Genomic DNA, 14,620 nt, shown 5'->3' on the forward strand with positions numbered 1-14,620 from the left:
TCAGAGGATGGATACATGTTCTCATTCTGTTTACGCCAAATTCGGACTCTACCATTTGAATGTCTCAACAGAAATCGAGACTCATCAGACCAGGCAACATTTTTCCAGTCTTCAACAGTCCAATTTTGGTGAGCTTGTGAAAATTGTAGCTTCTTTTTCCTATTTGTAGTGGAGATGAGTGGTACCCGGTGGGGTCTTCTGCTGTTGTAGCCCATCCGCCTCAAGGTTGCACGTGTTGTGGCTTCACAAATGCTTTGCTGCATACCTCGGTTGTAACGAGTGGTTATTTCAGTCAACGTTGCTCTTCTATCAGCTTGAATCAGTCGGCCCATTCTCCTCTGACCTCTAGCATCCACAAGGCATTTTTGCCCACAGGACTGCCGCATACTGGATGTTTTTCCCTTTTCACACCATTCTTTGTAAACCTTAGAAATGGTTGTGCGTGAAAATCCCAGTAACTGAGCAGATTGTAAAATACTCAGACCGGCCCGTCTGGCACCAACAACCATGCCACGCTCAAAATTGTTTAAATCACCTTTCTTTCCCATTCTGACAATCAGTTTGGAGTTCAGGAGATTGTCTTGACCAGGACCACCCCCCTAAATGCATTGAAGCAACTGCCATGTGATTGGTTGACTAGATAATTGCATTAATGAGAAATAGAACAGGTGTTCCTAATAATTCTTTAGATGAGTGTATATATATATATATATATATATAGTAGATGAAAAACGGACAGCACTCCAGGTAAAAGTTGATAGTGTTTATTCACCCATGTGGATGGCAACGTTTCAGCTCATACAAGAGCCTTTGTCAAGCTCTTGTATGAGCTGAAACGTTGCCATCCACATGGGTGAATAAACACTATCAACTTTTACCTGGAGTGCTGTCCGTTTTTCATCTACTATTGATGGGGTAAGCTGCTACATCCCTGGACATAGCACCCTTCCTGTGTTGTTCTTCCGGTGCCGCCAATGTTTTCTTTTTTTCTTGTTTTCTTTTTTTTTATATATATATATATATATATATATATACACACACACACATATACCTACATAAAAACACACAATATACACATTTACAATCCGGATGCGGATCTGTCTAACAAATGCATTGAAACACTGGATCCGTCTGTCACTCCTGTGACAGGTCTTAGAAGGTCTGAAAGATTACAGTATGTGCACAAATTATACAGTAGATGGAAAGCTCCATCCACAGTGTAGTTTCGGCCCTCAAAGACTGGGCAGATGGAATAGCCACAGAATGGAGCATAGCTTCCAGCCCACAGCAAGGCTAGAGCACAACTAAACTCCAAGCTACAAGCAAAGGCTAAATAGCTAGAAGAGACCACACCTGATCTAACCAAGTCAGGATATTAACCCCACGCACACCACACAGCAGGGAGACACAACTTAAAGGGAAAGTGCACATGCAAACCACAAACTACACGTTGCCACAAGCAACGAGTCTGCACGACAACCGCGTCACGGTCAAACACCAATATGACCGTGACATGCACATTGCAGTTTCAGTACGTTTTGGGTATAGTGATCGCACTTTTATTGTATATTTAGTTCATATAAAATAAAAAATTCTTTAAAGTGAAGAGGAAATTTGAATAGACTGCACGTTTTACTACCAAATTATGTGTTGGCAACTTTTTTGAATTTGCAAACACTCAACAGATCAGAATGACTGCTTAAAGGAAAGATCACCATAAAAAACATCTTCTCACTGTGACATGACAGAATATTCTATTTGTGACTTTTGAGAAGTCAAATTCCTAATTTTGAAATAAAGGTGTGTTGTAAAATGGTCTTAGCCTTTGGGTCTGGTTACCAACACAGCTCTTGCTCTTTTATTCCATTGAATAACATGCAAGGCAGCACTATCACCATTAACGTTATGAAATCTTGATTGTACAGATATGAGATTACTTACCTTTCCTCTTGTCTCGAGACATCCCGAGGTGAGTGGCACAAGGTGACTAACCATCAAAGAAATGTTAGTGTTACAATGCCAGATAGCATATTTTTTTTTTATCTGGTCTTCTAGTTTCAATCTTTTTGGTGTACTGTATCTCAAGCCAAGAGGAAGAGTGAAGGACACATCTGTATATGCTTTACTGCATTCATGTTTGTAAGAGGAAGCATATGGTGCACCTACCTTCATTAAGACAGACTCTGAAAGCTTTTCTCGGTTTACAATCTTTATTGCCACTTTCTGTCCGGTTATACAGTGAATACCTAGTTTAACCAACCCTGTGAAGACAAGGAAAGCACCAGATTAGCATCAGATGAAATCACAATTGTAATTCATAACTGAGAACAGAAGACAACAGAATGAGTATCACATTCAAGGTATACAATGACCTCTTGCATTATCTACAACATTATAGGAACCCCCTATTGATAGAAGGTTTAGTTATACAGTTGTGTTCAAAATTATTCAACCCCCACTGAAATTGAGTGTTTTGGCCAGTTTGACATTGATTTTGATCATTTCAGTCATCTTGTTTACAATTAAATCAAAGAGGCACTTGTAAGTCAGACAAATATAACATAACATTTATTATGAAATAACTACAAATGTCTTTTCTGTGCTCACATCATTATCAGTTTTATTCAACCCCCAAGTGACATTCAATCTTAGTACTTAGTACAACATCCTTTTCCAGTTATAACAGCTTTTAAACGTGAAGCATAGCTTGACACAAGTGTCTTGCAGCGATCTACGGGTATCTTCACCCATTCTTCATGGGCAAAAGCCTCCAGTTCAGTCACATTCTTAGGCTTGCGTGCTGCAACTGCTTTCTTTTAGTCCCACCAGAGGTTCTCAATCGGATTTAAGTCTGGTGACTGCGATGGCCACTTCAAAATGTTCCAGCCTTTAATCTGCAACCATGCTCTAGTGGACTTGGAGGTATGCTTGGGATCATTGTCCTGTTGAAAGGCCCAACGTCTCCCAAGCCTCAGGTTTGTGACGGACTGCATCACATTTTCATCCAATATCTCCTGGTACTGAAGAGAATTCATGGTACCTTGCACACGCTGAAGCTTCCCTGTACCTGTAGAAGCAAAACAGCCCCAAAGCATGATTGACCCCCCACCATGCTTCACAGTAAGCAAGGTGTTCTTTTCTTCATAGGCCTTGTTCTTCCTCCTCCAAACATAGCGTTGATCCATGGGCCCAAACAGTTCTAATTTAGTTTCATCAGTCCACAGAAAACATTTGTGGTTTGTCCACATGACTTTTGCCATACTGCAGTCGGCTCTTCTTATTCTTTGGAGACAGCAACGGGGTGCGCCTGGGAGTTCTGGCATGGAGGCCTTCATTACGCAGTGTGCGCCTTATTGTCTGAGCTGAACCTTCAGTACCCACATCTGACAAATCTTTTTTCAGTTCCTCAGCAGTCACACGGGGACTTTTCTCCACTTTGCGCTTCAGGTAGCGCACAGCAGTCGAAGTCAGCATCTTCTTTCTGCCACGACCAGGTAGCGTTTCAACAGTGCCCTTTGCCTTGAATTTGCGAATGATGCTTCCTATGGTGTCTCTTGGTATGTTTAACATCTTTGCAATCTTCTTATAGCCATTGCCCTTCCTGTGAAGAGAAATCACCTCTTCTCTTGTCTTCCTGGACCATTCTCTTGACTTCACCATGTTTGTAAACACACCAGTAAATGTCTAGAAGGAGCTGAGTATCACAGTCCTTTTACATCTGCCTAATTGGTGCTTATTATGCTTGATTGCTGCTCCTTGACATCCACAGGTGTTTTCAATACCTGATCGAAAACACTTGAATGAACCTCTGTTCTTAAGAGTGGTAGTCTTTAAGGGGTTGAATAATTGTGTCAATGAAGAAATCACAAAAAAAAACATTTAATACTGTATTACAAAAACAATTGATGTCATTTTAGTTGCATTTGGTTCTTTAAAAAGTCCTTGTAAGATTTCATTCTGAACACAATTACAAATGTACACTAAATTCCCTAAAACCCTTTACAGCATTGGGGTTGAATAATTTGGAACACAACTGTAGATATTGACATCTTTGAACATTGATATTTTTCGATGCATATCAATATGTGTGAAAAAACAAGTGGAATCCAGCTCCTCATAAAAATATGCTTTAATCGACTTCCATAAAACCCGACATCGGATAGGACAATTTGCTGTGACACGTTTCAGGCTATAACATCTTAACAAGTCACAAGTCACCTATTAAATTCCCCACCACATCAGTGCCGCCGTGCTTCCCACCAGTCTTTGTTTAACTTTGCTGCAACGATAACATACTTGTCTACCCACATGACCTCTGCAGCCAATCACTGACCTCAGCGATTTACAGCTGAGGCCAGCAGTCTAGTGGATAGACAGGCATGACATTGCAGCAGCAAAGTAAGTAAATATACTGAAGTTCCCTGGAGTACAATACGCCACATTTATTAAAGGCAAACTGTCTGCAGTTTTGCCCTTGCTAAACGGGGAGAGCAAGACAAACATACCTTTTGTGAAGCTTTTATCATCAGGAGTAGTATTAATATGAAGATTTATTCTGCGAGGATCTGCTCCTCAGGTGTCCAGGAGGCAAGCCTTCACTATGACATGCTCTTCACTGTGACACCCTCTGCTCCGAGTGATTCTGGTCACTGGTATTAAGAAGTGAGGGAAGGGGGGCTATGAAGCAGCTCAGTGAAGGGAGCACTTTACAGTGAAACTCCACTTCCTGGGCACTTAAAGGGGTTGACCCCTTTCTGGCTACTTGCGACCAATGTGTAGGTAAGATGACTATATGGCACAAGCCTTTGTTGATATTCTGTGCTGTTTGCTATATTTCATAAGCTATTTCACCTTGTTAGGCACATCTTTGGTGCTGTTTACATAGAGGTCCTGTCCATAAAATGGCCACTGGTGGAGGGTCATGTGACCAGGCACATCACTAAGCCTCCTCCAAACACACTGCAACTAGATTCAACTCCCAACACTGTTCATGCAGATAGCAGGTGCTGTGTATTTGAACTAAGAGAAACATCACATGGATGCCCTTTGCCGGGTCATACGACCCTCTATCAGCAGCCATTTTATGGACAAGACCTCTGTGTGGACAGCAAACAAGGGGTCCACCTTATGAAATATAGAAAATGGTGCAGAATTTCAACAAAGACTATATTAGTAAGTGCCAGATAATCATCTTACAAACACATTGGTCAACAGTAACCAGAAAGTGGCCCATCCCTTAAGGGTCCATTCACACGTCCGCAAAATAGGTCCGCCGTGAGCTGTCCGCATCTGCACTTTCGTTCCGCGGCCCCGCAAAAAAATAGAACATGTCCTATTCTGTCCGCAGCAACGGACAAGAAAAGCCATTTGTATCATGGTGCCGGCTATGTGCAGTCCGCAAAATGCGGAGCGCACATTGCCAGTGTCCACTTTTGGCGGATCTGCAATTTGTGGACCGCAAAAAAGTTGCGGACATGTGAATGGACCCTATAGGAGCAGGGTCTGTCAGAATAAAACTATGATCACACTACTGATAATAAAAGCTCTACAAAAGGCATGTTTGTACTGTTCTTCCCGTCCCCTACTTAGTGCTGTCAGAAGTTTTGCATTTAAATGAAACTGCTGACAGATTCTCTTTAACAGTCCTACGCGTAATAAATACGCCATATCTTGGGCTGTCCTAAAGACAGAGAATGAAATCTACATGTGCCATTATTTGCAACTTTTCTACACCAAATAGTGGCACAAATTTTCTCTAGAGCTATTCACTATACGATAACTAAGTGATGTTTGCATAAACGTGGGGGGGGGGGGGGAAATCCCTTTAAATATGATTTACAGTCTTGTGGCCTGGGAGATAGGAGCCATTTACTGTATGCAATCAGTCATGTATTACACAATAGAGCCTGGCGCAGCCACCAGCGCTCATGTTATCATTAATTATGTGCCAATTTTTTTTTTTGCTGTGTTGCTTATATGGTGGGGGTGGTAGATCCGTATGTAGCTGTTTAAGGGACAGATACAACATGAGATTGAATGCAGACAATATGGCAATTTAATATCAAGGTATGCTATTATTTGCATCAGACGTAAGCACTACATCTTTGTTAGAGAATTCCCTAAATTGCATTCATTCAGAGTGACCTTAATAGCTGAACGTTGGCTGGATACGTGTCTCTACTTCAATGCTCTGATCTCAGACTACATGGTCTATGTTAGAATTCACCAAGGCTTACAGTGTTTTTAGTAAATTGGAACAGGATTCAGAAGATGAACCCTCAGGTATTAAAACAAAAATCCTTTGAAGCTGGAGAATAGAGATTGTTACTGAAGCTGTAACACACAGGTCACGTATGAAAGCGCAGTTAATTTACTTTGGGGGGTTACCCCCCCCCCCCCCCCAAAAAAGGAACATATTGCAATGTATGAGAATATTAAATCTCTTTCTGTACGCCCTGTGCACAATTTCTATAGTACAAAGCCCTAACATAAATCCGTACTGTGAAGTTATTTACCTGGTTATTTTTTTCTGTTCTCTGACAACAGGATTCGCTGACATTGAGTTCTTTCACGTCAGATTTTAGTTTATTGGTTTAAATGCGGCATCCTGCAACTTTTACTCCTCTTCAGATAGCTTTTTATAAAAACCTTAAAATATAATGTGGCACTACCTGACTGTATCCTAGTTTGTATTAGGAAGAATATTCTTATGAACCCAGTCATGATCCTGCAGTGTCCTCTCCATCCAGCAGCCGCTGCTGTGGTCCATATGGTGGTGCTGGGTTACAAGAGGACGGGCACATGTGGCAATCGCATGGCCATTCTTGCAAAGTTGCCATGCTGACCAGCGAAGTATTGTCTAGTCGGCCTATCAGAGAGGGGGGGCGACAAGCCAGTCAGGACTATGGCTTGGCGTCTAATCAGAAGTGGGGGATTTGAATCCAGCACTGACTCTTCTGTACCCCTTGGTCATTCAGGTTGGATCTGCTATCAGTAAGCGTGCACCCATATTCTGCCACCTTACTGCGCAAACGCAACCTAGGTCCCTAGTCCATCTGGCCTTGTGGCAGGCTCTGGTGAAGAAACTTAGTTTCCAACATCTAGAGTTTTGGACCTGCCAACTTGGTAGGAATGATGCTTTGGTTACTACTTGGGAGGACTAGACCAATATGACATAGGGCATTGCTTTCCATAGTGTGAAGCCACTGCTTGGGTGGCCTCTGCCTTTAGTAAGACTATCATTTTTAGGTCTCTGCTCCTGAACAACTTAACACTATAATAGCTTAGAATTTGAACCTAGCTTAAAGTGAATCTGTCACCCCCCCCCCCCCCCCCCCCAAAAAAAAAACTAGAGTAAGCAGCGTATAGTATAAGTGACGCTGAGTCCGGTTATGTCATTTTTATCTTTGTACTCATTCCGCATTCCGACGATGTGCTCTGACAAACCAGCAGTAAACGCATTGGGAGGAATCCCGTGCTCACGCACATAATGGAGAGGACTCAATGAGGAGTCCTTTCCATGAATTTGACTGATGGTTTGTGGGAGCACAGAGTCAGAATGCAAGTATAAAGATAAAAATGACAACCAGAATCAGTGTCACTTAGACTATACACCACTTACTCTTTATTTATTTTTTGGAGCTGGCAGATTCTCTTCAAACTATTACATTACACAATCAGGCAGACAATTGTCAGTAAGTAAACTTTCCTTCCCGACAATCGCCTGCTCGTCAGTGGAGGGGACCGCTGCTTTTACATGCAGTGATCTCCTTCATAGTATGCGGAGGAACGATCGCTAATGCCATCCCATCCCACACCACAACTGAGTTTCTGTGAAGTAACTGCTGTGACATCACAAGTGGATTTCAGTCAGGTAAAGCTGCTATGACATCACAACTCTGTTTTCTTGAAGTAATTGATGTGACATCACAACTGTTTTAGCCATGTAAGTTGCTGAAAAATCACAAGTGTCATTCTATCATGTAAGTTGCTTTGACATGATTCCAGTCAGGTAAGCTATGACATCACAAGTGGGTTTCTGTTACCTAACTGCTGTAACATTACAACTGGTCCAGTCAGGTAAGCTGCTGTGACATCACAGGTGGGTTTATAGTGCATTTCTGCAGGGGGTGTATTTCAGTAAAATAAGAAAAATATATACGCATTGCACTGTTGCAGATATTTCTGTTAAAAGCGTATAGGGGCGTATTACAGTAAAAAAAGAAAAACATATACGCACTGCACTGTTGCAGTTATTTCTGTTAAAATCGTATAGGGACGTATTACAGTAAAAAAAAGAAAAACATATACGCACTGCAATGTTGCAGTTATTTCTGTTGAAAGCGTATAGGGGCATATTTCAGTAAAATAAGAAAATTATATACGCACTGCACTATTTAATTGTTTTCTGGTTAAAGAGTATAGTGGCCTATTTCATTCCAACAAGAAATATATATTCTTAGTTCACTTCTGCAGTTATTTCTGTTGGAAGCGTATAGGGGAGCTTTCACTGGTGCACTTATTTGTGGCAAAAGCGTTCAGTGGCCTATTTCAGTACAAAAAGAAAAATAATATATTCTCAGTTCACGTCGGCGGTTATATGTGTTGAAACCATGGCTGGGATTCAGCAGGGTGGCAGCAATGGGAGGTCGGGAGCCAAACGTGCCCAGGGTAGAGCACCTGCATCGCAGCAGCCTACCTGCCCAGGAAGTAGTGGTGCAGGGTAGTGTTGGTCGAACACCAAAGTGTTCGGGTGCTCGAATAGAACACCTCGGGAAGTCAATGGGAGAACCCGAGCATTAAACCAGGCACTCCCTGCTCTGAAGAGGGGAGGGTGTCTGGTTCACATGAAAAGGTCAGAAATTGATGGAAACACCACTGAAATTGTTTGGGAACAGCATGGGGAGGATGTCTGGATGCATCTTGGACTCCCAGGTCGCTGCTGGGAACGTTGTTGTCCGAGTAGTACGCCAATTTTACAGACTGACAATAATACACATAAAAGCGAAGATAAAATTGATTTTAGAGGAAAAATTGTTAGGAAACATTCTTTCCTGTATATTTACTTGTATATAAAGTGCAAGTGCTGCCAAAAATTACAAGGAAGAGGCACTCCGATACAACCTGTATATCACATAAAGGAGGGTCTCATTCACGTTGTGGTACAATTGTTCAGGTAGTGGGACTCCTACACTCATAAAGCCCATGCCGTAAAGTGAAAGGGCTGCCAATAATTACAAGGAACCAGCACTCTAATACACCCTTTAGTACATATAAAGGAGGGCATCATACACACCCTTGAAAAATTATGATTGCTGGCCTGCTGGTGACCCTCAAAAACATTAGGAGCAAGGGCTTGCTGGTAAACCCCAAAACATAAGGGGAGAGGGCCTGCTGCTGATCTGATCATATTAAACATTAGGAGAGAGGGCCTGCTGCCGAGCTGACCATCTAAAAGATTTTGTGGGCGAGGGCCTACTGCCAAGCTGACCATCTAAAAATGTAGGGGTGAAGGTCTGCTGATGGGCTGACCCTCTAAAACATTATGGTTAAGGGCCTGCTGGTAACCCTCAAAAACATTATGGATGAGGGCCTGCTGGTGACCCTCTAAAACATTATGGTTGAGGGCCCGCTGCTGAACTGACCCTCTAAAACATTAGGAGCGAGGGCAGCCTAATAAGCATGTTGATATGATACAGGAGGAGGACGAGGACAAGAAAAGGGAGATTGAACCATATACCCTTTTTAGTGGTGGGAATACAGTGTATTCAATACACCATAAAAGCCACATTTAGAGTGCCTTTATGTTCAGCCGCTTTCCTCTGTGGGGTAGAGAAGTCAGGGGCAATCCAGGCCTTGTTCATTTTTATAAGAGTCAACCGATCAGCATTTTCAGTTGACAGACAGATGCGCACACGTTAGACAGGAGATGTAGCGCAGATAATGTCGCTGTCTGCAGCAGCGAAACAATTGCAAGCTATTTAGCGCAGGTTTCGCTAAAAATATATATTGCTGCCAGATACAACTATAATCCTTAAAAGGACTTTTGGGTCTCTAACAAGTTTTAGCAATTTAGTGCAGGTTGCACTAAAAATATATATTGCTGCCACACACAAGAGTCCTTAAAAGGGCTTTTGGGTTTAAAACAAGTATAAAAACTAAAATATTGCTATTTCAATCCCTACACTATCTCTCCCTTCTGCTCTCCAGCTCTCCCTGACTAATACTGAGCCGAACACGTGTCACCTGGTGCGTAGCAGCCAACAAACGTTCTGGGAGGAGATTCAAGCCGAACACTGCGATGTGCCGAACATCGTGATGCTCGAGCTGAACTAGTGTTCGGCCGAGCATGCTAGCCCAACACCAGTTCAGGGGTTCTCGGAAGTAGTGGCTGTAGCAGTCAGTCAGTGCGGCGGTTATATGTGTTATTTTGTATTTCAGTACAAACAGAAAAATACATTCTCAGTTCACGTCGGCGGCGGTTAGATGTGTTGAAAGTGTTTAATGGCCTATTTCAGTACAAACAGAAAAATACATTCTCAGTTCACGTTGGCGATTATATGTGTTGAAACCATGGATGGGAGTTAGCAGGTTGGCAGCAGTGGGAGGTCGAGAGCCAAACATGCCCGGGGTAGAGCACCTGCTTCGCAGCAGCCTACCTACCGGGGAAGTAGCAGGGGTTCATGGAGTAGCGGCGGTAGCAGTCAGTCAGTGCGTCTGTTATATGTGGTAAAATCTTTATTGAAGTATTTCAGTCGAAAAACTAAATTTATTCAGCGGTCAGCGCTGCGGTTATATGCAGTTAAATCTCCATAATGTCAACATGATAAATCTGCAGCGTGGGGGCCCCATGTGGCTTTTACACACTTTCAAAATAATCCTTTAGCGGAACGAATAGATGCCGGATGACCGGGACGCTCCATGACCTTCCCAGGAGCTGATGTCGGGAGCAGCGGTTCATTTCTGAGACGTACGCATAGTGCGGGGGGAATCCGAATACCCTTTCCATCTCCGTGCTCCGTTATATGTGGTAAAATCTTTATTGAAGTATTTTGGTGGAAAAATAGATTTTATTCAGCGTTCAGCTCTGCACTTATATGCGTTAAAATCTTTTGGGAATTATTTTGGTGGAAAAAAAATTTCATTCAGCGTTCAGCGCTGCAGTTATATGTGGTAAAATCTTTTGTGACTTATTTCGGTGGAAAAAAAATCTTGTATTCAGCATTAAGCGCTGCACTTATATGCGTAAAAATCTTTTTTTAATTATTTTTGTAAAAAAACTAATTTCCACCTCCTCCATTAACTTCCTCATCTCTTCATTAGCATTGGACACACAAACTTTACACTCCCCCCAGCTATATACAGTATAAAAGTGGTGCAAGCACCACCTAGGGGCGAATAAAGGTAAATGACACTGCCAGCCTGTTAAAGGGAATTACAGCATGATACCACAATACATTTGATATGACATTTAGCAAGAGTTTAAAGTGCACATATAGCACATAGTGGGACACTGCATCAAGATCAATCTGGCGTGGATCAGCCAGGATTTCCACACACCAATGCCTGATGCATCAGACTAGATCATCCATGGTGCCACACCAACAATTTGACAAAAGAGACCGGTTTCTTCTGGCTACCTGCCTCAGCTACTATTCTGATGCTGTTACCTGCCTGATGCCACACATCTGATGCCAAGTGCTCCTTCTTTAACCCACCATCTTCAGCGGGTACTGGTATTGCCACCCACCTCCACAGTATGTCACCTTGCCACTCTGTGGCCTCCTGATGCTGCCGCCACCTCCAGACTCTGTCATTGGGCCACTCTGTGGCCTACCCATGCTGCTTCGACCTCCAGACTCTGTCATTTGGCCACTCTGTGGTCTCCTCATGCTGCTTTGACCTCACCACTATGTCATAGGTCTCTCTCTGTGGACTTCTCATGCTGTTCCCACCCTCCCCACTTCATGACTGGTCCACTATTTTGGCTTTCGGCCTGGCTGACATCATCATTTATTTGACCCTTCTTCTTATCTGTCAGAAGGAAGGAAAAACGAGACGCACAACGGATCCTGTCTGTGTAGCAGCTGTAAGGCCTGTAAGGTCCCATAAGAATTGGCTTATGATTTGGTAGCCAAAAGCAGGAGTGGGTACAAAACACAGAAGACATGCAAATATTCCATTCACGTGTCATCTCTGTTTTAGATCCACTTTTTATTTTTTTTTGCCTTTAGCAATACTGATGGATTACTGAGCAAATGCTGACTGAGTGAAGGCGGATGCTCCACAGACAGGATCCGTTTTTTGTGGGTTATTGTTCTGACGGATCAGAGAATGGGGAAAATTAATCAGTGACATCAACACAAACTTACTGCTGATATCCTCTCCACTCTGTCAGGGGGCTCTACTTGTATAAGCGTTTAATAGAACAGGTTCTGTAGACATCTATGTGGAATCAGCTGACGACGGTGTAAAAGGAGCGTGCTTCTTCTTGGCGATAACATCGACCTGTAAGGCTGAGTTCATACTTGAGTTATTTGGTCAGTTTTGGCCCCGTGACTGCCCAAATAAGTGAAGTGTGCAGTGATTCTAAGAACGACGCCTGTCATCTGCATGTCATACTGACTCACAGTATTATTTCACTACCACAGCAGACTCCCTATGCGTGTTACTGCAAGGTACAGTGTTCTACACCACTATAAAGGCTCTCTGCAGCCAGGAAATAGCAGTTTTTTTTATGTAATTCGCCGCAAATTTATTCAGCTTGAACCAAATTTCTCCTGAAAAATTTGGCTAACCGGCGAATGGAATTTTTGAACAATTTGCTCATCTCTAATTGTGACATCATGTGGAGGTAAGAGCTGTGACATCAAGTTTCAACATACTGTGACCTCACAATCTCCCTCTGTCAGGTAAGTTGCAGTATGATGATATGTGGGCTCTCTGCTGTGTCATCAGCACTAGTTTTAGTCAGGAAAGGTCAGTGGCTGGCATACAATATACCATTCAATTTTCAGTTGGAAATTATAAGGCCTCATTTTTTAATAGTAATAGTAGCTCATAGCAACCAATCAGTGCCTAGCGATCATTTTTAAAGCTGCTCTAGAAAAATGAAAGCTGTGCTTTTATTGGTTGCCATCCACCACAAAGCCATTCTTACTGTTAAGTTTTGATAAATGAGACCCATCCTGTAAGAAACCTGATATATTGAAACATAAAGATCGTGAAGGTTGTTCTGTGCAACATCTACCTCTCCATAATATTGAAATTATTCATAATTACTAATATTATTCTACGAGAGAGCTACACCTGAACCGTTCTGCCATTTCTACATTCGTAAGCAGCAAGATGTCTCCTACAGTATGTTTTGCTTCAAATCAAAACCCCTTATGCGGTGAAAAATGACTTCTTCAGCTTTATTGTGTGGAAATAAAATCTCATTATAAAATGTGCAGTGTGCTATATATAACAATGCCTCCACCTCTCATAGGCAGACAGGGGATCCTCTGCAGCGAGTCAATGAATCCAGCAGGCATGCGACAAATGTGTCCATCCACCAAGGTGTTACAGCTGGAAAGAGCGTCCTATGGTTACCTTCAGAAGGACACTTTCTGAATAGCAAGAACTAGATATGAAAGATGAGGGAACAAAACAAGAGGGAAGCCTGGCTACTGGCACCACGGCAAAAAAAAAGCCCATCCCCACCGGAGTCATCATTCACCAGCATAAAGAATCTAGGAGTCTGCATGAGGCGGCCAGTCATGACCTTGAGGCTTCCAGTTTCTTATGTCTGCATCTGGCTGTGGGACCGCTGCAGTGTGATACCAGATACAGTCCCCTAGAGATAGGCAGGCTCTGGTGCTGCAGCAAAGATACTACCTGGGCAAGGAGCGTGCGGACAGTATTCTCAGCCAGTCCTATATTTATTGAGATAATTCCTGCTACCACAGATAGAAGGTTTTCAAATGACCTATGAACCCTTTGTGGTATAATATTGTTAACATGGGTTTCAAGTTATGGTTTTATTATTTTTATATTAATATTTTGTATTTCTGAAGAAAAAATGAGATTAGTAATTACTAGACGTATTTGCTAAAAAATACAACGTCCTGTGTTTAAGGTAAATTATGTACAGAAACATACTTACCTACAGAGCTGCATAAGCTGCCACTGACAGCTGAGGGCCCCTCTGCAAAAATGGAATATGAGCCCCTTGCTCTAAATCAGTACACCCTACAGTAATGCTCTACTTTAGAAATTGTGAGATATAAAACCATAAGTTCTGTCCTTTACATGGAATCTGCTTTGAGGCTGGGGTAACATGTTGATCTTGGCCGCAACACCCGTTGAGCGACCAAGGGTCGTTGTGTAGCACTGGAGACTCACAAGTTGCAGTGACCCCAAAATTTCAGAAAACCAGCAGTGTTGGCTTTTTTTGTGATTTTTAGGGTTTTGGTGAGCTAAGAGTCACACTGCTACCAGCTCAATAGCTGCAGTGCTATTGTGTGATGAACATCACTGTGTACTCCCAGCCTTAAAGGGGTTTTTCCGGGACTTTTGAACTGGATAGGTAATTGGTATCTGATCAGTGGGGTCCATGCTTGCAGTTTTTCCTAGCCCA

At 42.6% G+C, this 14,620-nt stretch overlaps 1 protein-coding gene across 1 annotated transcript in view; it reads right to left on the bottom strand.

Moving 5' to 3' along the window:
- BRSK1 (BR serine/threonine kinase 1) overlaps positions 1 to 14,620 on the bottom strand; it is a 394,396-nt gene that overhangs the window by 200,268 nt on the left and 179,508 nt on the right. Inside the window, exon 2 of the mRNA XM_040432325.1 lies at positions 2,167 to 2,261. Within this exon, the coding sequence (XP_040288259.1) occupies positions 2,167 to 2,261 (95 nt within the window). The remainder of the gene's footprint in view (positions 1 to 2,166; positions 2,262 to 14,620) is intronic.

The sequence above is a fragment of the Bufo bufo genome, chromosome 1, assembly GCF_905171765.1.
Source record: "Bufo bufo chromosome 1, aBufBuf1.1, whole genome shotgun sequence".
NCBI lineage: Eukaryota > Metazoa > Chordata > Amphibia > Anura > Bufonidae > Bufo > Bufo bufo.